This window comes from Coregonus clupeaformis, chromosome 7 (assembly GCF_020615455.1).
Source record: "Coregonus clupeaformis isolate EN_2021a chromosome 7, ASM2061545v1, whole genome shotgun sequence".
Classification (NCBI taxonomy): Eukaryota; Metazoa; Chordata; class Actinopteri; order Salmoniformes; family Salmonidae; genus Coregonus; species Coregonus clupeaformis.
The window spans coordinates 39,993,565-40,013,732 of NC_059198.1; the positions used below are offsets into that span (position 1 = coordinate 39,993,565).

The following is a 20,168-nucleotide window of genomic DNA, read 5'->3' on the forward strand; positions in this document are numbered from 1 at the left end:
CCACCTCTGGCTGTAGGATCCCCAGTGCTGTCTGGAAAGCCCTCTCCATCTGCCATTCTCTATCAGGGAGGAATGAAGACCACCTCTGGCTGTAGGATCCCCAGTGCTGTCTGGAAAGCCCTCTCCATCTGCCATTCTCTATCAGGGAGGAATGAAGACCACCTCTGGCTGTAGGAGCCCCAGTGCTGTCTGGAAAGCCCTCTCCATCTGCCATTCTCTATCAGGGAGGAATGAAGACCACCTCTGGCTGTAGGATCCCCAGTGCTGTCTGGAAAGATCTCTCCATCTGCCATTCTCTATCAGGGAGAAAAGTACAGTACATTATGATTAGGGCAGGGAGTTTTCTTGACCATGTGGAAAGACCACTAGGAAGGACCAGTAGGAGAAACTCTGGGTCCTGACTATAGTCATAGCCTACAATTACAACCCAGAGTTGTCCTTGGTCAGGTCACATAAGGAATATCCCCTGGCCCTAATAATGATCTATTGGCCATGACTGTCTAGCACTACCAAGAGATAACAACCGATTGAAAGTATTCTTGTCCATCATGCTGTATAATGCATGAAACAAATCCTGGTAGCATCCTGTCCCAATCAAGAAAACTACTGAGACTGACCACAATAACTTATTTTGTGGACCATGTGAAATCTATAATTTCCATAATATCTATCCAATGTGTAGTCAAAGGTGTGATCAATGAAGACATCCTCTAAAATCATTCATTCAAAAAAACATTATATTTTTCATATATACAGTGCATTCGGAAGGTATTCAGACCCCTTGACTTTTCCACATTTTGTTACGTTACCTTATTCTAAAATGGATTAAATACATTGTTTTCCTCATCAATCTACACACAATACCACATAATGACAAAGCGAAAACAGTTTTTTTTTGTGTGTGCAAATGTATTACAAATAAAAAACAGAAATACCTTATTTACATAAGTATTCATACCCTGCTATGAGACTCGAAATTGAGCTCAGGTGCATCCTGTTTCCATTGATCATCCTTGAGATGTTTCTACAACTTGATTGGAGTCCACCGGCTGTAAATTCAATTGATTGGACATTATTTGGAAAGGCACACACCTGTCTGACAGTGCATGTCAGTGCAAAAGCCATGAGGTCGAAGGAATTATCCGTAGAGCTCCAAGACAGGATTGTGTCGAGGCACAGATCTGGGGAACGGTACCAAAACATTTCTGCAGCATTGAAAGTCCCCAAGAACACAGTGGCCTCCATCATTCTCAAATGGAAGACGTTTGGAACCACCAAGACTCTTCCTAGAGCTGGCCGCCCGCCAAACTAAGCAATCGGGGGAGAAGGGCCTTGGTCAGGGAGGTGACCAAGAACCCGATGGTCACTCTGACAGAGCTGCAGAGTTCCTCTGTGGAGATGGGAGAACCTTCCAGAAGGACAACCATCTCTGCAGCACTCCACCAATCAGGCCTTTATGGTAGAGTGGCCAGATGGAAGCCTCTCCTCAGTAAAAGCAGTGGTGGAAAAAGTACCCAATTGTCATACTTGAGTGAAAGTAAAGATACCTTAATAGAAAATGACTCAAGTAAAATTGAAAGTCATCCAGTAAAATACTACTTGAGTAAAAGTCTAAAAGTATTTGGTTTTAAATATACTTAAGTTTCAAAAGTAAATTTAATTGCAAAAATATATTTAATATCAAAAGTAAAAGTACAAGTATAAATCATTTCAAATTGCTTATATTAAGCAAACCAGACGGCATAATTTTCTTGTTTTTTAAATGTACGGATAGCCAGGGGCACACTACAACACGCAGACATAATTTACAAACAAAGTATTTGTGTTTAGTGAGTCCTCCAGATCAGAGGCACTAGGGATGACCAGGGATGTTCTCTTGATAGGTGCGTGAGTTGGACCATTTTCCTGTCCTGCTAAGCATTCAAAATGTAATGAGTACTTTTGGGTGTCAGGGAAAATGTATGGAGTAAAAAGTACATTATTTTCTTTAGGAATGGAGTGAAGTAAAAGTAAAAGTTGTCAAAAATATAAATAGTAAAGTAAAGTACAGATACCCAAAAAAACTACTTAAGTAGTATTTTTAACTTAGTACTTTACACCACTGAGTAAAAGACACATGACAGCCTGCTTGGAGTTTGCCAAAAGGCACCTAAAGGACTCTCAGACCATCTGGTCTGATGAAACCAATATTGAACTCTTTGGCCTAAATGCCAAGCATCACGTCTGGAGGAAACCTGGCACCAACCCTATGGTGAAGCATGTTGATGGCAGCATCATGCTGTGGGGATGTTTTTCAGTGGCAGGGACTGGGAGACTAGTCAGGATCGAGGGAACAATGAACGGAGCAAAGTACAGAGAGATCCTTGATGAAAACCTGCTCCAGAGCGCTCAGGACCTCAGACTGGGGCGAAGGTTCACATTCAAGACAACGCAGGAGTGGCTTCGGGACAAGTCTCTGAATGTCCTTGCGTGGCCCAGCCAGAGCCCGGACTTGAACCTGATCGAACATCTCTGGAGAGACCTGAATATAGCTGTGCAGCGACGCTCCCCATCCAACCTGACAGAGCTTGAGAGGATCGGCAGAGAAGAATGGGAGAAACTTCCCAAATACAGGTGTGCCAAGCTTGTAGCGTCATAACCAAGAAGACTCGAGGCTGTAATCGCTGCCAAAGGTGCTTAAACAAAGTACTGAGTAAAGGGTCTGAATACTTATGTAAATGAAATATTTCAGTTTTTTTGTTTTATTAAATGTGCAAACATTTCTAAAAACCTGTTTTTGCTTTGTCATTATGGGGTTTTGTGTGTAGATTGATGAGGGAAGAAAAAACTGTAAAGTAACAAAATGTGGAAAAAGTAAAGAGGTCTGAATACTTTCCGAATGCACATAGACTAAATATTTCCGGTGCATTGAGAGACCTCACTTTGCTCTTCAAGCACAAATGTAATGCAGTCTACTAGGCTAGGATACATTATTGGTCGTGGATACAATTGTAGGCTATCCCTCTAGCAAAAGAGTGTTGCAAGTAACAGCGGCGGCGACAGCATGCCAGACATGATCACATGGTGCAGTGGTAATTCCGCTTAGCTTTCTCACCGCCGCATCTCTTTCATCATCACTGTATAAGAATGCGTCTGTCGTCCTCTTCTGGATAAATCGTGTTTACCTGCAAGATATTTCATTTTACGTGCCGGGCTAACTTTAGTTAAATACGTAAAATACAATCTTGTTTAATCAAGAGTTTTCCTCGCCAAATGTTATTTCTTTGATTTATTTATAGGCTACAGGTTGACAATGGCTACCAATAATATGGAGTTGCTTTTATCTAGTTCCACCCAGACTGGTCATGTCTCATCAACGTTGACGGGACGATTTTAGACATTAGTTTTACGCCTATCAAGGTCCTTCGCATCCGACGTAGAATCTTACATTATTTCCAAACGTTGTTGTATCGAAGGTCGGACATGTAGGCCGCACAAATCCACTCAATAGCAGGACAGTGGAGGCGAGAGCACCCGTCTACAGCACCGAGTAGGTCGACAGCGTACACCGGCCATAACGGGACAATACCAGAGACCGTAGCCTACACCGCACGCAAGCCACATAATAGGTTATCATTTGCTGACTCTTGGATGTCTGAAATAAGGTACTGTAAACGGCAAAACAATAGCATCTGCTCCTCATTCTAAAATGACAACCTCGGACAGCGACAAGTGCTGGGGGGAGTGCATGGATGTTGCTGTAGAAGTTGCATGTAGAGCTGGCAAGGTAAGTCAAGGGCGCCGACATCCATCAATTCCATGATGTCTCTATGTTGCTCTTTGTAACGTTTTTTATGCAGGTAACGACATCTTATATTTTTGCAAACCTGGCTACAAGGTTTCTAACCTGGCTAAAATGTTTCTAACCTGCCTACATTTCGAAGGCTACAATGTTTTGAGGACGTGGAGGGGATATTTAGCCCCACAGACCTATTATGAAAATATTGATTTTTTTACCTACATGGTAACACTGTATTTCAAGAAGTGTCTAATCATTTCAATACAGTTCAGACTATTTATCATAGCACACTGATGCATACTTGTAAGTTTACCTATTGCGCTTTACTTTAGATAGCCCAATCGGCCGGCAGATGGCGCTATTATTCCATTTACGTCGTTCAAACGATGTAAAAGGAATAATAGCGCCATCTGCCGGCCGATTGGGCTATACTTTAGACACCGCGCATGTTCATGACCTGCTATGCCTCACCGAGTTGACACGTTGAGGTTGGCAGAACTTGCCACTCCTATCTTCCTATCCTGTTTAGTCAGGCAGACCAAAGCAAATATTGTAACAGTGGACAAGATAACCGGGCTCACTTTATGTGAAGTGGCCCTAAGACCACGTTTTTGTGGTACTGTAGTTATAGGTACAGTGTAATTACAGTGTAGGTACATTACATTTCAGTCATTTAGCAGACGCTCTTATCCAGAGCGACTTACAGGAGCAATTAGGGTTAAGTGCCTTGCTTAAGGGCACATCGACAGATTTTTCGCCTAGTCGGCTCGGGGATTAGAACCAACAACCTTTCGGTTACTGGCACAACGCTCTTACCCACTAAGCTACCTGCCGCCCCAGTACACATTGTTACGTATATGATTCACAGCGGTGATATCTCTTTAAAAAAGTAGGACTAGTAAAACTTATAACCTTCAAAATAGGCCTATTCATTAATATATTGATACTGTATAAACCGGGATTACCCCCCAAAACTACTTGGAAAGCCCATGTACTGTATGTAAAATACAGTCCTGATTCCCAGTCTTGAATATTGGTGGTGTGTGTTATATGTTACTTGTTCCCGCCCCCTCCAGGTAGTGCAGGAGGCAGTGAAACATGAGAAGAGTGTGAGCACAAAGAGCACTCCAACTGACCTGGTGACGGAGGCCGACCAGCAGGTGGAAGAGCTCATCATCTCCACCCTCAGGGACAAGTTCCCCTCACACAGGTACGCAATGGTATCTTCCAATGATGTATTCAAACATGTATGCCAATGGTATCTTCCCAACACAGGGGTGGTTCCATTTTGGCCCCTAGCTAGCCCCTTAACCTAGTCCCTCTGCGTTTACAGATCTGAAAGATCTCTGCGTTTACTGGATAAGTGTTAGCAGTATTGGAGGGCTACGTGGAGCCCAGCCATGTAGCCATCACTATATTGACAATATGCTTCCCAGTCCATTCAGATCTGTGGATTCTGAAGAAATAGGGTCCAGGGGTATTATCTAGGTATCAGAACTCAGGATAAGACCCAGATGCAGACTGCTACAATCACAGATGTTTATTGACCAAACAGGGGGCAGGCAAAAGACAGGCCAAGGGCAGGCAGAGGTTCGTAATCCAGGGCAGAGTCAGTAAGGTACAGAACGGCAGGCAGGCTCGGGGTCAGGGCAGGCAGAGGTTCGTAATCGGGTCAGAGTCAGGCAGGTACAGAACGGCAGGCAGGCTCAGGGTCAGGGCAGGCAGAATGGTCAGAACCGGGGAAACTAGGAAACAGGAAGACGAGAAAGCACGCTGGTAAGACCTGACCTGACAAGATGAACTGGCAACAGACAAGCAGAGAACACAGGTATAAATGCACAGGGGATCATGGGGAAGATGGGCGACACCTGGAGGGGGGTGGAGACAAGCACAAAGACAGGTGAAACAGATCAGGGTATGACACTAGGCGCTTAAATGGAATGGGCCAAAGAATAGTTAGTGTTTGTTGGCTTCTCTCTTCACAAGCGAGTGATGGTAAACTGAATCATCAAAAATAATCTCCTTGTAAGGGTTAGTAAGCTAATAGCTAACTTTGCTTTGTGACTTGAAGCATTTTAACACACCAGTGAATTTAGGCATCTCATCCTGACACTGCTGAGTGGTAGTGAATGGTGGTTCCTTACAGCCATGGTGTATGCAAAGACATTATTGTTACGTGAATCAAGGTACTCACTCACTGTAAATTGTGACCTGACAGGTTCATTGGAGAGGAGTCGTCTGCAGCTGGGGAGAAGTGCATCCTCACAGACAGCCCATCCTGGATCATAGACCCTATCGATGGGACCTGCAACTTTGTTCACAAGTACAATACAGTTTCCTACAGAAATATATACCCGACAGCCATTTCCTCAGATTAGGGATTTGGAACTATACATGTTGAAATCAAGAGAACATAGTTGTTAATAAAAAATAAAAGATGAATGCTCTGTCATCGATATAATAGTATCACCAAAGATGATTTACTGATGATGTACTTGATTTTTTCAGTTTCCCCATGGTTGCAGTTAGCATTGGTTTCGCTGTGAAGAAAGAGGTAAGCATGAGAAATGTGCGTAAACAGAATTGATAAAGTTGAAAATATTATCATAATTAAAAGGGTATTCATTTGTTTTCTAATGTAGCTTGAGTTTGGAGTGATATACCATTGCTTCGATGGAACATTATACACAGCTAGAAAAGGCCACGGGGCATTTTGCAATGGTGTAAGGATCCAAGTATCAAAGGAAAAAGGTAAGTCAACTTCTCCTTCTTGTTTTGTGTGACACACCCACATTTTCATAGTGGTTGTAATGTGTTAAACTAGCAAGGGAAGCAACTCAAACATTGTACCATGCAGAATTATCAAAAGTTAACTTAATTGATTAATTAATGTATTTTTTTTTTTATTGGTTTACTAAAATGTACAGATATAGAATCTTAATTTGGCCTATATTGTCACAGCAAAATAATCCTGCAGCAAAAGGATTCAAACATTTAGTCTATAATATTGCTTGATCGGTGGTAAGGCTATTTACTTCGCCAAAAGTAGACTACATGAAATGTGCAATACTGTTCATATAACCGTGTGTTAGTGTGGGTTTTCACTGAATTTATGTAAATCGGGAAGCTCGTCTCCTGCAGTGCAGGAACAAAAGAGTGATCAAATTAAGTTTCTACACATGTACTGTATCCATTATCCTAATCTAAAGCTGTTTTTCTATTCCCAATGACTGTTAGATGTCTCCAAGGCGCTCATTTTGACTGAGATCGGAGCCAAGCGAGACCCAGCAACACTGAACATCTTCTCAGGGAACATCATGAAGTTACTGAGTGCACCAGCTCATGGGTACGCACTGACGGTTTGTTTTCCAATGCTTTCAGTGGTCATTCTGGGTCATGTTCATTAGGCACCAAACGGAAGAAAACAGACTGAAACAGGGAGGGACTACCTGGACGGTCATTTTTGTTTGCCGTTGTGTTCCCTAATGAACATGAGCCGGGTCTAATGGGCCTCACATCAGGGTCTATGTGGCACGCTCTAGTCTGTGCCTTTACGATCCAATGTCAATACAGTGATGTATTTTGGCCCTAGACTTTCCTTGAATAGCCGGTCCCAGATCTGTTTGTGCTTTCTCGCCAACTCCTATGGCCATTGTCACAAACAGATCTGGGACCAGGGGCCGTACATTTCAAATGTCTCAGAGTAGGAGTGCTGGTTTAGGATCAGTTTAGCCTTTTAGATAACATTGAATAAGATTACATGGGCAGAGGGAACCTGATCTTAGATCAGCACTCTTACTCTGAGACGCTTGATACATACGGCCCTAGGCTACTCCTTGTGTTCCAGGGTGAGGATCATCGGCAGCTCCACCCTGGCCCTGTGTCTGATAGCCACGGGCGCGGCTGAGGCCTATTACCAGTACGGCCTGCACTGCTGGGACATCGCCGCCGCCGCTGTCATCATCCGAGAGGCCGGGGGAGTTGTCATAGACACCTCAGGTGGGGGTTCTAGAATAGAATAGAATATGTTACTGCCAGTCAGTGATGGTTGATGGGGGATAGGGATCGGTTTCACAAGCAGTCAATGTTTGTTTAAATAATTTGTCCTGTCTGTCCTCTGTTACTGGTGTCAAACTGAGCTCTCAGCTGTACGGTTCTCCTGGAGGAGGCAGAGATGAGATGGATATATTAGCTTTCACTTGACCAAATAACTATTGAGGCCCCACAGAATGCAAAGAATGCATGCTGTTATTATGGAAAAGTTCCTAGAGTATGATTAAAGCAGTTCTTATAGGCTGTCATTATTGTGATGGACGCAATAACTTTTAAAAAGAGAATCCAGAATTTCTTGTATTTCACACAATGGCTGCTATCCCTTGAGTGATACTGTATGAGTGAATGGACTTCCGAAGCCTTTGTGAGGCTGAGCTTGATATCCGGCTGAAGAAGTGGCTGGCTGCCCACCTCGTTCATCTCTTCTTCCCCAGGCCCGGGTTGTTGCACAAAAGGACCACTGTGGAGAGTCTGAGGGACTGGTTTGGGCGTGAGGTCAGGATCATGTGGTCAGCTACTGTGTGTGCTGCCTCAGTCTCTGGCAGCCCAGAGAGAACAAGGGCCCTCTGAGGCCAGGCAAAGCCAAGCTATCAGCTCCTTCCCTGTACTGTTGGAGAAGACTCCATTCAACCTTTCAACCAGTTCCAATAGTCTAGTAGTGGGTCGCCATGGTGCCTGAATGGAAATGTGATTGAAATAGTTCATTTAGTTGTTTCTTTTGTTAGTGGGGAGTCTTTTGGTGGTGAGGGTTAGGACTGATTAATGTATTTATTTATAGTTTATTTGAATATGTGGTTATATGAGTGTGATTGGATGGATGTTGGAGTTACATAACATACGTGTGTTTTTCTTTTCCAGGGGGTCCTCTCGACCTCATGTCCCGAAGAGTGGTCGCTGCAGGAACCCACGAGATGGCCAGTTACATTGTACAGCAACTGCAGCCAATCAGCTACGAGCGGGACGACAGTGACCCAGGTGTGCAAAAGTGAAAGTCAACCTCCATCTCTCCAGCGGATTCTCCTCCGCCTTTTACCTCAAATCATGAAATACTGCCACACACTATGTCCCGTTCACACCGTCTGCTGTGTACTGTGCAAGCCTACAATTTTTTTCATGAGATTTAGCTAAAAACATAATTTTCCTCCTTCAATATGGAAACTCTTGTTACAGTTTAACATGTGTGTTTATGTAATCATTTACACACAGATCCAGTTATACATTTTTGACTACATTTACAGTAGTTATTACCTAGATTGTAATTCCTTCAAGTGTTTGCCAGTCTTTGCCATACATGGTAACAGACCTTGAAAGAAATGTATTATAGGAAATTAAAGGAATAGATCAGTTATATTCCAAATTGGACCTCATCCAATGGATATATCTACAGTAAAGTTTTTAACCTTATATTTTTTAACAACTTTTCTAAATCTGGATCCTCATACAGACATAGGAAAATGGTGTAAAATGCAGAAGTGTTTTTAATGACGTAATGAAAATACTGTAGATGGAGCAGGTTTGAATGGGAGCTAGAGATTTGGCTTGTAGTGATGGTTGTGTATGTTATTACGATCTAAATCACTGCCAAGGTTATTTTCAGCACCGTTACTTATTCACTATGTAATATTAAATAAATAAATGAACAATTACAGGTGTTTTTTCACAAGCATTTTCAGAAGAAACTTGGGATATTCATTTTACACATTTTACAAAATTTTCTAATGGATATTGTGGTTCCTTTCATATGATTGACATATCTGTTTTTCTTTGATAGAATAGCAATGTGATGTACAGTAGTTATCATAGAAAACTGGGAAACAATTATTTATTGGTATGCCTGTACAACTATGGATCTACGTATGTGTCCTTTGGTTATACAGTAGCTAGCTCTTTGGTTATGTTGGTTATGTTTTTTACTGGCCTGGTGTGATACCTTGTCCTTGTGTTGATGGCCATATCTCATTCACTTAACAATCACATGGCCTCTCACACAGGGTCGGCCCTAGGCATAAGAGACATAAGGAACTCAAGTCGGGGTCTCATTTTACTGTTGAGAGTTAAAATAGTAGAATACACATTTTTACATTTTAGTCATTTAGCAGACGCTCTTATCCAGAGCGACTTACAGTTAGTGAGTGCATACATTATATATTTTTTTCATACTGGCCCCCCGTGGGAATCGAACCCACAACCCTGGCGTTGCAAACGCCATACTCTACCAACATCCCTGCCGGCCATTCCCTCCCCTACCCTGGACGACGCCGGGCCAATTGCGCACCGCCCCATGGGTCTCCCGGTCACGGCCGGCTACGACAGAGCCTGGATTCGAACCAGGATCTCTAGTGGCACAGCTAGCACTGCAATGCAGTGCCTTAGACCACTGCGCCACTCGGGAGGGTGCAAGTTCGAAATTTGATAGTGCATCAGTAGTTTTTCTCTTGTATTGTCAGTCACTGACAGTCAATCAACTAGCCCATGACAAAGATATAAACGCAACATGCAATAATTTCAAAGATTTTACCGTTCATAAAAGGAAATCAGTCAATTGAAATTAATGTATTAGGCCCTAATCTATGGATTCCACATGACTGGGAATACAAATATGCATCTGTTGGGCACAGATATCTTTAAAAAGAAATTAGGGGTGTGGATCAGAAAACCAATCAGTATCTGGTGTGACCACCATTTGCCTCATGCAGTGCGACAAATCTCCTTCACATGGAGTTGATCCGGCTATTGATTGTGGCCTGTGGAATGTTGTCCCAGTCCTCTTCAATGGCAATGCGAAGTTGCTGGATATTGGTGGGAACTGGAACATACTGTCATACACGTCAATCCAGAGCATCCCAAACATGCTTAATGAGTGACATGTCTGGTTAGTATGCAGGCCATGAAAGAACTGGGACATTTTCAGCTTCCAGAAATTATGTACAGATCCTTGCGACATGGGGCCGTGCATTATCATTCTGAAACATGAGGTGATGGCGGCGGTTAAATGGCACGACAATGGGCCTCAGGATCTCGTCACGGTATCTCTGTGCATTCAAATTGCCATCGATAAAATGCAATTGTGTTTGTTGTCCATAGCTTATGCCTGACCATACCATAACCCCAACGCCACCATGGGGCACTCTGTTCACAACGTTGACATCAGCAAACCGCTCGCCCACACGACGCCATACACACTGTCTGCCATCTGCACTGTACAGTTGAAACTGGGATTTACCCGTGAAGAGCACACTTCTCCAGCGTGCCAGTGGCCATCGAAGGTGAGCATTTTCCCACTGAAGTCGGTTATGACGCCGAACTGCAGTCAGGTCAAGACCCTGGTGAGGATGACCAGCACGCAGATGAGCTTCCCTTAGACGGTTTCTGACAGTTTGTGCAGAAATTATTTAGTTGTGAGAACCCACAGTTTCCTCAGCTGTCCGAGTGGCTGGTCTCAGATGATCCTGTAGGTGAAGAAGCCGGAGGTGGAGGTCCTGGGCTGGCGTGGTTACATGTGGTCTGCAGTTTTGAGACTGGTTGTACGTACTGCCAAATTCTCTAAAACGACGTTGGTAGAGAAATTAACATTCAGCTCTGGTGGACATTCCTGCAGTCAGAATGCCAATTGCACGTTCCCTCAAAACTTGAGACATCTGTGGCTTTGTGTTGTGTGACAAAACTGCACATTTTAGAGTGGCCTTTTTTTGTCCCCAGCACAAGCTGCACCTGTTTAATGACCATGCTATTTAATCAGCTTATTGATATGCTACACCTGTCAGGTGGATGTATTATCTTGGCAAAGGAGAAATGCTCACTAAGAGGGAAGTAAACAAATTTGTGCACAAAATTGGAGAGAAATAAGCTTTTTTGTGCGTATGGAAAATGTCTGGGATCTTTTATTTCAGCTCATGAAACATGGGATCAACACTTTACTTTATGTTTTTGTTCAGTGTATATATGTTAAAATTGGTAAGTTAGTCTGGCCAGCTATCTACACCTTGTAGCAATCATGGCCGAATTACTGACCAGGCACGCAGGGCATGTGCCCAGGGGCCCTCACCTCCAGTGGGCCCCCATTGATTTTGTTAGTAACTCTCACTCATATATCATATGAACATGGCGTAAGTCATGGCATAATGTGTAGAATTGCAGGAAATTAGCTTTAAAACTATAAATGTTTCTCTCTGCCCCACGGAAAAATGAGCATGAAATGAGTTTTAAAAACTGCAACATTTTCTCTCCACCTGTGTCTCTCCACCAATGGCAAAATGTGTAGAATTGCAGAAAATGTGCTTTAAAACCACAACATTTTCTCTACGCCCCATCGCAAAATGAATAGAATTGCAGGAAATGTACTTCAAAACTTCATTGTTTTCTCTCCACCGTCAAGACATGTACCACTAAAATGTGTTACTCGTGAGGTGGGGGGCCACCAAAAACCTAGGGCCGGCCCTGCTCTCACAAGCTGTATGACATTCCACTGTTTTAGATGGTCAAGAAGTGGTAGCATCGCTTAGCCATATAAAGGCCATATCCTTTATTAAAAGCAACATTAGACTATGCTACTAACAACCCCTGTTCTCTCACCAAATTACGTTCCAAGAAAATACAATTGATAGAGATTTCAAAACACTATGTACAACTGGATAGGCCTATAGGCCTACTGAAAAGAGAATCTCTCAGTTGACAGTGACAGGTAGAAAGGTTAGTGCTATCTCGAATCCTTGTGATGACCCTACCCTAAACCCTAACCTTAACCCTTACCCCAGGGCTCTCCAACCCTGTTCCTGGAGAGCTACCCTCCTGTAGGTTTTCGCTCCACCCCCAGTTATAACTAACCTGATTCAGTTTATCAACCATCTTATTATTAGAATCAGGTGCGCTAGATTAGGGTTGGAGCGAAAACCTACAGGACGGTAGCTCTCCAAGAACAGGGTTGGAGAGCCCTGCCTTACTCTTAACCATAACCATAACCCTTACTTAACCCTTACCTTAAAAGGTCCAGAACAGTCTTTCTGATTCTCATGTAAAATAGCCTTTTGAGTGACTAAAATATCACCTGTAATATTTTCTGGGGATAGAAATGCTCAAAAGTTTAGAAAAAGTACTTTTTCTCTCAAGGCTACCTACCAGGAAGTTTGAAAAGACAGGCTCAGTGGGCAGGGAGCTTATATTAATAAGCTCGCCTTGACTGACAGCTCTTTGAAATGCTTATGTCAAGAAACTTGGATGCGGTGAGCAGTGTTGCAGGAAAATCATCTCAAGCAAATTTGGTGATACACAAAGCAACTCAAACAACATTGAAATTGCATCAATGATGTCAAAAAATATTTTTATACATCTCCCGTTTAGCATGTCTCTTGTGATGCAGTTCACAGCAGCACTGATGAATGTGTTGACATGACAACTGCGTCAGAGTTTTGAACGACCCCTCCCCCCTTTTGTTCCATGCTAGCTGAAGACCTAGCTAGCCAGTAACTAGCTAACACCAGACACAGATGAAAGGGGAAACATATAAGTATCTTTGCCATAGATGAATAGGGTAAATATTTTATTATATTTGCTGAAACCCTACAGTCAAATTTTGGCACCAGTAGAGTAACTATCTAGCTATATAAAACACGCCCCTCTGCAAACACACCTTCTCAGATGTTGGTTACAAGGCAGTACTTATTTAATTAAATTAGGTAAGAGAATATCATGTTAACATTGGTGTATTAAAATGAGAGTTAGGGTGATGTCACCCTTTCCCCTTAATAATTCCTCCTCCTGAATCCAAGTGTTTGACATGGGGGTTGACCAGCAACTTTATGATTAAACTTGATCAATGTAGAAGCAACAATCATTTTTCATACTTTGGTCATCATACTTTGATTTGGTTTCATCCAAATATCATCACATTTCATGACTGTTCATCGTTAACTATTTTAAAATGCAAATTCAATGAGGTAGGGATGTCCCAAGGAACCCAGATACTGTTGCAAGGACCCAACTAGAAAGGCTCCAAGGCTCTCATGTTGCACCCCTCAAAGCCCGATAGATGTCGCTGTTGTAGCCGATACATGATTTTCATTGCAGCCTATTCTTCTAAAACCAAAACAGGCCTGCTACTGCACTATTTGTTTTAGGTTGTGTAACAACACAAAGCAAATGCGTTATAACAACCTATATCCGTACTCCACCTCAAACAAATCGTTGCATTAACTGTTTTGTAGCATATGAATACCTCACCTAGATTACTGTTGCTGAGCCATAGGTTAGGCTATAATTTATTGCGAGTAGGTGTAGCCTACATAGGGCCTACATGTTTTATTTGTTTATTTTTATACAATAAGTGAAGTACGAAATCATAACCATATGCATAAAGGCCTATTCCTAATATAATCCTCATCTAGCCTATTTTTACACAAGTAGTGTAGGCCTAACAATACATTAATGAGAAAAGTATATTGCTATGCAATAACCATAGATAATATACATCAAATCAAATCAAATTGTATTGGTCGCATACACATGTTTAGCAGATGTTATTGCGGGTGTAGCGAAACGCTTGTGTTCCTAGCTCAAACCGTGCAGTAATATCTAACAATACGCACGAATCGATAAAGTAAAATAATGGAATTACGAAATATAGAAATATTAGGACGAGCAATGTCGGTGTGTGTGTGTGTGTACATGCTCTATTTCTATGGTTATATTATATAGATTGTGTATATCATAACCAAATAATAGAATAGTGAACTACTCGTCCATGACCTGTCCCTTTGCAAGGCTCAACCCTTATTCCCCTTTTCCCGTTAGTCGCGTAAAATCGACCCAGTTTGGAATCTGCGAGGGCTGGAGGTACCTGACCCAGAGGAGGGCTTGGAATTCGGTCGCCACGCCTGCGGCTCTCTCAGGGGAGGGGCGAGCAAGATATTAGGCTAGGCTACACGCTCACAGCCCTGCCCTGCCCTGCGTCTACCTCCCGCGCCTCATTGGAACCAGGCATCATTCCCTAATTCTTGCCTGACTGCTGAATGGTGGAGTCATTTGTCAGTTACAGGGTGGTCTTGTGAAGTTTTCATTGAGGAGGAGAAAAGTGTAATCAAATGAGGTAAAGCATAGAGCTGTGCGGGAGTTGGGGCGTGCGCGATGTCTGTTAAGGCTACTCCGAAGGAAATGATAGTCACGCTTTTAGCACTTCCAAGTGTCTTCTCTTACCAAACTAACGGAGAATAAAGAAACCGGACGCTTGACAAACTCCGTTAACTATCCAAGACGGGGATTATGAATTTGCAACTTGTTGACTGTTTTTCATAATTGTTTTCTGTCTTAAGCACGGTCCTGGAATTTGGGGAGCTATTTATTTACTATAAGCGTCGTCCAAAATTAAGACAACCGTTATCAACAGGTAGCCTAGTGTGGATAAACTGCAACATTGTTGATAATCTGTTACAACCACACTTTTTTTCCCTTTAGAAATGGTGTGCTACTCCGCGTAAAGATTGTTATCCTACTGGCCCAGATGTTTGGGGTCTTGGATGTGGGGTGTCGAAACTAAGGGCAGAGGAAGCTGCCGAGCCTAAACTTTTCTCGGCTGTTGGCTATGGCTTATCAAAAACGCTGTTTTGGACTTGGACACCAACGGGACAATGCCATCTCACCTGGACTTTGGAGAGAGCTGGACGGGTGCATTGAGATTCCCTAATGCCAGATAGCAGCGTATCACAATAAGATAGCTGTCTGTTTATATTGTATAAATCCTAAGGAATGGCTTCCCAGGTTGTGTGCGGACTGATCTTCAGGCTGCTGCTGCCAGTTTGTCTCGCTGCAGGTAAGTCGTTGCGCAAAGCGGGTTTATATAGCCTATTGATAAAATTGCACCTGCATTGATAATTGACAATCCAATAAATATATGGAATAAACTAGACATATTATTTAAGTATATCAAAAAGTTATTGGTTTGTTTATTTGGAACTGACCATATTGAATTGGAAACTTTCTAAATCAGTCCATTGGCTACATTTGGTAATAGCATAAACACTTAGAAAATAAAACAAGCAATTGGCTATTATTACTGAGCTAACAATGTATCCTTCATAAGAGACAGTTATGCAACGTTGCAACAACTAACAAAACAATAACTCACCTAAACTTGATGCAAGTAATAAAAATGTCTTAATCATTGAACACTCGATAGAAATATACATTAACCTGACCAATAAAGTGCCAATATGAACTAATTTGAAGTAATAAAAAGATGCGGCTAAAACTGTGTTTTTGTTGTTTAGATTCATTAAAATAAATTAAATAGACTGTTTTGCATTTTGGAATAACGTGTTGGAGGCTATATACCCTGTTAAGAAGCCATTATGAAAAGCATATATTTTCTAATAACTTCAGAGGTAGAAAAGCTCTGACTATAAAATAGGCTATTTGAGTCATGTCTGCGCATCTGAGCATAAAACACTTTTTTGACGTTTTTTTAAAAAGGTTTTATGCTCAGATATTGAAATATTTGTGTTTTAGAGATTATATTAGATGTGACTTTGATGGATTGTGTCTGACAGTGTGATTCTCTTTAACGTTTTCAATGTATGGTATGATTTCTTTGTTTTTTGTTTTTTCAAAAATGCTCCTTAATGTTTTTCTAAATCTCCTTTGACTCTTTGAAAATTGGAGTGTTCTCTTGGCAGCTGTGGTTGGGTCGTTCCTAGTGGAAACGGGGCGGCAGGTATCCTAGCGATTAAGATCGTTTGGCCAGTAATCGAAAGGTTGCTGCTTCGAATCCCAGAGTCCCCTAGGTGAAACATCTGTCGATGTGCCCTTGGGCAAGGCACTTAACCCTATTTGCTTTGCTAAATTAAACCCTGTGGATGGGGTGGCCGGCAGGGCCATGGAACATATCAATATATTGTCTAGCAGGACACTGTGGTCAGGTTGTCCTTGTCTGTGTTTCACTTCCTATGGATTTGTAATCAGAATATTCTCACTACACAATAATTGTTCCTGTTCTTGCAGTATGGGGAATAATCTTGCTTTAAAACGAAACCACAGGAACCGAGCAAATGCATGTTTTGATACCTCAAATCACTAGTCAAAGGCTGTGTAGGTTTTATAACACTATTGATGTGATGTTAAGGATGTGTGGTAAACATTTATATAAACAAATTCAATTTCTAAGGATCAGATTGGTGAGATATTGGACCAGACGCCTGTTACTGTAAATGATTGGTCACAATGTTTGGATGAACTTTACCAGGCGCACACTGCCTAGGGAATCAGTCTCAGAGTTGAAGAAAATGTAAGATATCATTTGACATATTTTATCAGCATCAACATCGTGTGTTTATATACTAAATACTGTAGGGTTGGCAAACTATGACAGCTGAGGACATTATTATTATATGAGCAGTTATTCCTTTTCAAAGCAGTGCAAACTAATGTGAAATGAGCAACTTGCTGAGGTTTTGACCATTGAAACCCCCAATATCTGTTATACATGAAACAATGGAAGTGTGTTTAGCTTGACATGGATGGACTGAGTCCATCAAATACAGCACAAAATGTCCACCAAATAAAGCATAAACCATTTAACTTTTTATTCTCAATGGCATCACCTCATAGGAGAGTCTTCCTTTTGTATGCCACCAACACATTCCTTCATCGTTAGTTAGTTGGCAGTGATAAAGATTTGTGTGGGAGACTATCAGCACCTCTCAAACCAGATGAACTTCCAACTTTGAAAGATGTTATATTACCAGTCCTCTCTCTTGCTGCTTATTTTTCCTCCCTTTTCAGTCCTTTTATCTGACTCTGTGCGGTCTCTTTTATGAGGCGCCCACACTCAACGGGAGGATGAGCTGTCAGATAGAGTTTCAGAGTCCCCTGATAATGTGATTGTCCAGCGACATGTCCGTTCTATGACTCATGGTTTATCTGGAATACTTGTTTATACAGACCTATCGAAGCTGGGCGGCCAGATGGTAAAAATGTAGATCTCTGTATTTTTGTAAGTATCACCATCAGGGACATTTTTAGCATTTTTGGAGCCCCCCCACGTCACTGGCAAAACATTTTAAGCTCGACGGAGATAAACATTTTGGAGTTTTTAAAGCTAATTTCCTGCAATTCTACACATTTTGCCATGACTTATGCCATGTTCATGTGATATCTGAGTGAGAGTGACTAACCAAACCAATGGGGGCTCCCTGGAGGTCAGAGCCCCTGGGCACGTGCCCTGCGTATCCGGTCAGTAATTCAGCCGTGATTACTATAAGGTTTAGATCGCTGGCTAGACTAACTTACCTAGCAATCTATAAAATGTTAGCTGACATGTGCTAATTGACTGACATATCAATAGGAAAACTGCTGATGCATTACCAAATTTTTAAATAGCATGTTGTGTATTCTACTATCTTAACTAACACTAAGTTGAGACCCCGACTGACTTCCTGACTTCGCGGGGCCCTAAGCAGCCGCTTATGTGGCTTATGCCTAGAAACGGCACTGGTAACCATGTGTGTGTTTATTTTTATTTTTATTTTTTTATTTCACCTTTATTTAACCAGGTAAGCCAGTTGAGAACAAGTTCTCATTTACAACTGCGACCTGGCCAAGATAAAGCAAAGCAGTGCGATAAAAACAACAACACAGAGTTACATATGGGGTAAAACAAAACATAAAGTCAAAAATACAACAGAAAATATATATACAGTGTGTGCAAATGTAGCAAGTTATGGAGGTAAGGCAATAAATAGGCTATAGTGCAAAATAATTACAATTAGTATTAACACTGGAATGATAGATGTGCAAGAGATGATGTGCAAATAGAGATATTGGGGTGCAAATGAGCAAAATAAATAACAATATAGGGATTAGGTAGTTGGGCGGGCTAATTTCAGATGGGCTGTGTACAGTCTTCTATCACTAATGATGCTGTATCAGTTATTCTCTAGATGGGTTTTTGTAGAGTTGTGAGGCTTCTGTGGCAAATTATACCCTCTTAACTAAAGTGCACACAAAAGCCCAATTTGGCACAGTAAGAGAAATTCAGCAGCATTGGGAATCACTGAGAGGGCAAATTTGGTCGGAAACCTACAAGAACGCAGCCAAACTATTTCGTTAATTCTGTTGATGTAGAGTATGATTACATTGGATGACTCATTTTGAACGGTGTTTTTCAAAGTGCAGTTTGAGGAAGAGGGAGAGAGAGCGCGAAACAGACAGACAGAGAGAGAGAGAGAAAGAGAGAGAGGCAGGGCGAGACATATCCACAGATGACGCAATCGCTATTGCACTCCACACTGCCCTTTCCCACTTTGACAAAAGGAACACCTATGTGAGAATGCTGTTCATTGAATACAGCTCAGCATTCAACACCATAGTGCCCTCCAAGCTCATCACTAAGCTAAGGACCCTGGGACTGAACACCTTCCTCTGCAACTGGATCCTGGACTTCTTAACGTGACGTCCCCAGGTAGTGAGGGTAGGCAACAACACATTTGCCACACTGAACCGCAACACGGGGGCCCCTCAGGGGTGCGTACCTAGTCCCCTCCTGTACTCCCTGTTCAACTACAACTGCGTGGCTGCGCACGACTCCAACACCATCATTAAGCTTGCAGACGACACGACGGTGGTAGGCCTGATCACCGACGACGATGATACAGCCTATTGGGAAGAGGTCAGAGACCTGGCCGTGTGGTGCCAGGATAACAACCTCTCCCTCAACATCAGCAAGACAAAGGAGCTGATCGTGGACTACAGGAAACGGAGGGCCGAGCACGCCCCCATCAACATCAACAGGGCTGTAGTGGAGCGGGTCGAGAGCTTTAAGTTCCTTGGTGTCCACATCACTAAGGATCTAACAAACTATCATGGTCCAAATACACCAAGACAGTTGTGAAGAGGGCACGACAACACCTCTCCCCCTCAGGAGGCTGAAAAGATTTGGCATGAGCTCTTAGATCCTCAAAAAGTTCTACAGCTGCACCATTGAGAGCATCTTGACTGGCTGCATCACCGCTTGATATGGCAACTGCTTGGCATCTGACCGCAAAGTGATACAGAGGGTAGTGTGGATGGCCCAGTACATCACTGAGCCAAGCTCCCTGCCATCCAGGACCTGTATACCAGGCGGTGTCAGAGGAAGGCCCTAAAAATGGTCAAAGACTCCAGCCACCCAAGTCATAGACTGTTCTCTCTGCTACCGCAGTTAGTTAAATAGTTAACCAAATAGCTATCCGGACTATCTGCATTGACTCTTTTTGCACTCACTTTTTGGACTCATCACATACGCTGCTGCTACTGTTTACTACCTGTCACTTTATTCCTAATTATACAGTGCATCCGGAAAATATTCAGACCC

The 20,168-nt window shown here is 42.4% G+C and overlaps 2 protein-coding genes across 2 annotated transcripts in view; both read left to right on the forward strand.

The window, feature by feature from the left end:
* The first annotated feature begins 3,039 nt into the window (after positions 1-3,039).
* On the forward strand, positions 3,040-9,497 carry LOC121569171 (inositol monophosphatase 2). The gene is made up of 8 exons (XM_041879869.2): positions 3,040-3,766; positions 4,855-4,988; positions 5,997-6,101; positions 6,287-6,332; positions 6,421-6,529; positions 7,016-7,124; positions 7,626-7,777; positions 8,690-9,497. The coding sequence occupies exons 1-8, from the start codon at positions 3,689-3,691 to the stop codon at positions 8,818-8,820; spliced, it is 864 nt and encodes a 287-aa protein (XP_041735803.1). The 5' UTR covers positions 3,040-3,688; the 3' UTR covers positions 8,821-9,497.
* A 6,071-nt stretch (positions 9,498-15,568) lies between these two features.
* The window catches only part of LOC121568676 (piezo-type mechanosensitive ion channel component 2), a 184,177-nt gene continuing 179,577 nt past the window's right edge, over positions 15,569-20,168 (forward strand). Inside the window, exon 1 of the mRNA XM_041879080.1 lies at positions 15,569-15,632. Coding sequence (XP_041735014.1) covers positions 15,569-15,632 — 64 coding nt within the window. The remainder of the gene's footprint in view (positions 15,633-20,168) is intronic.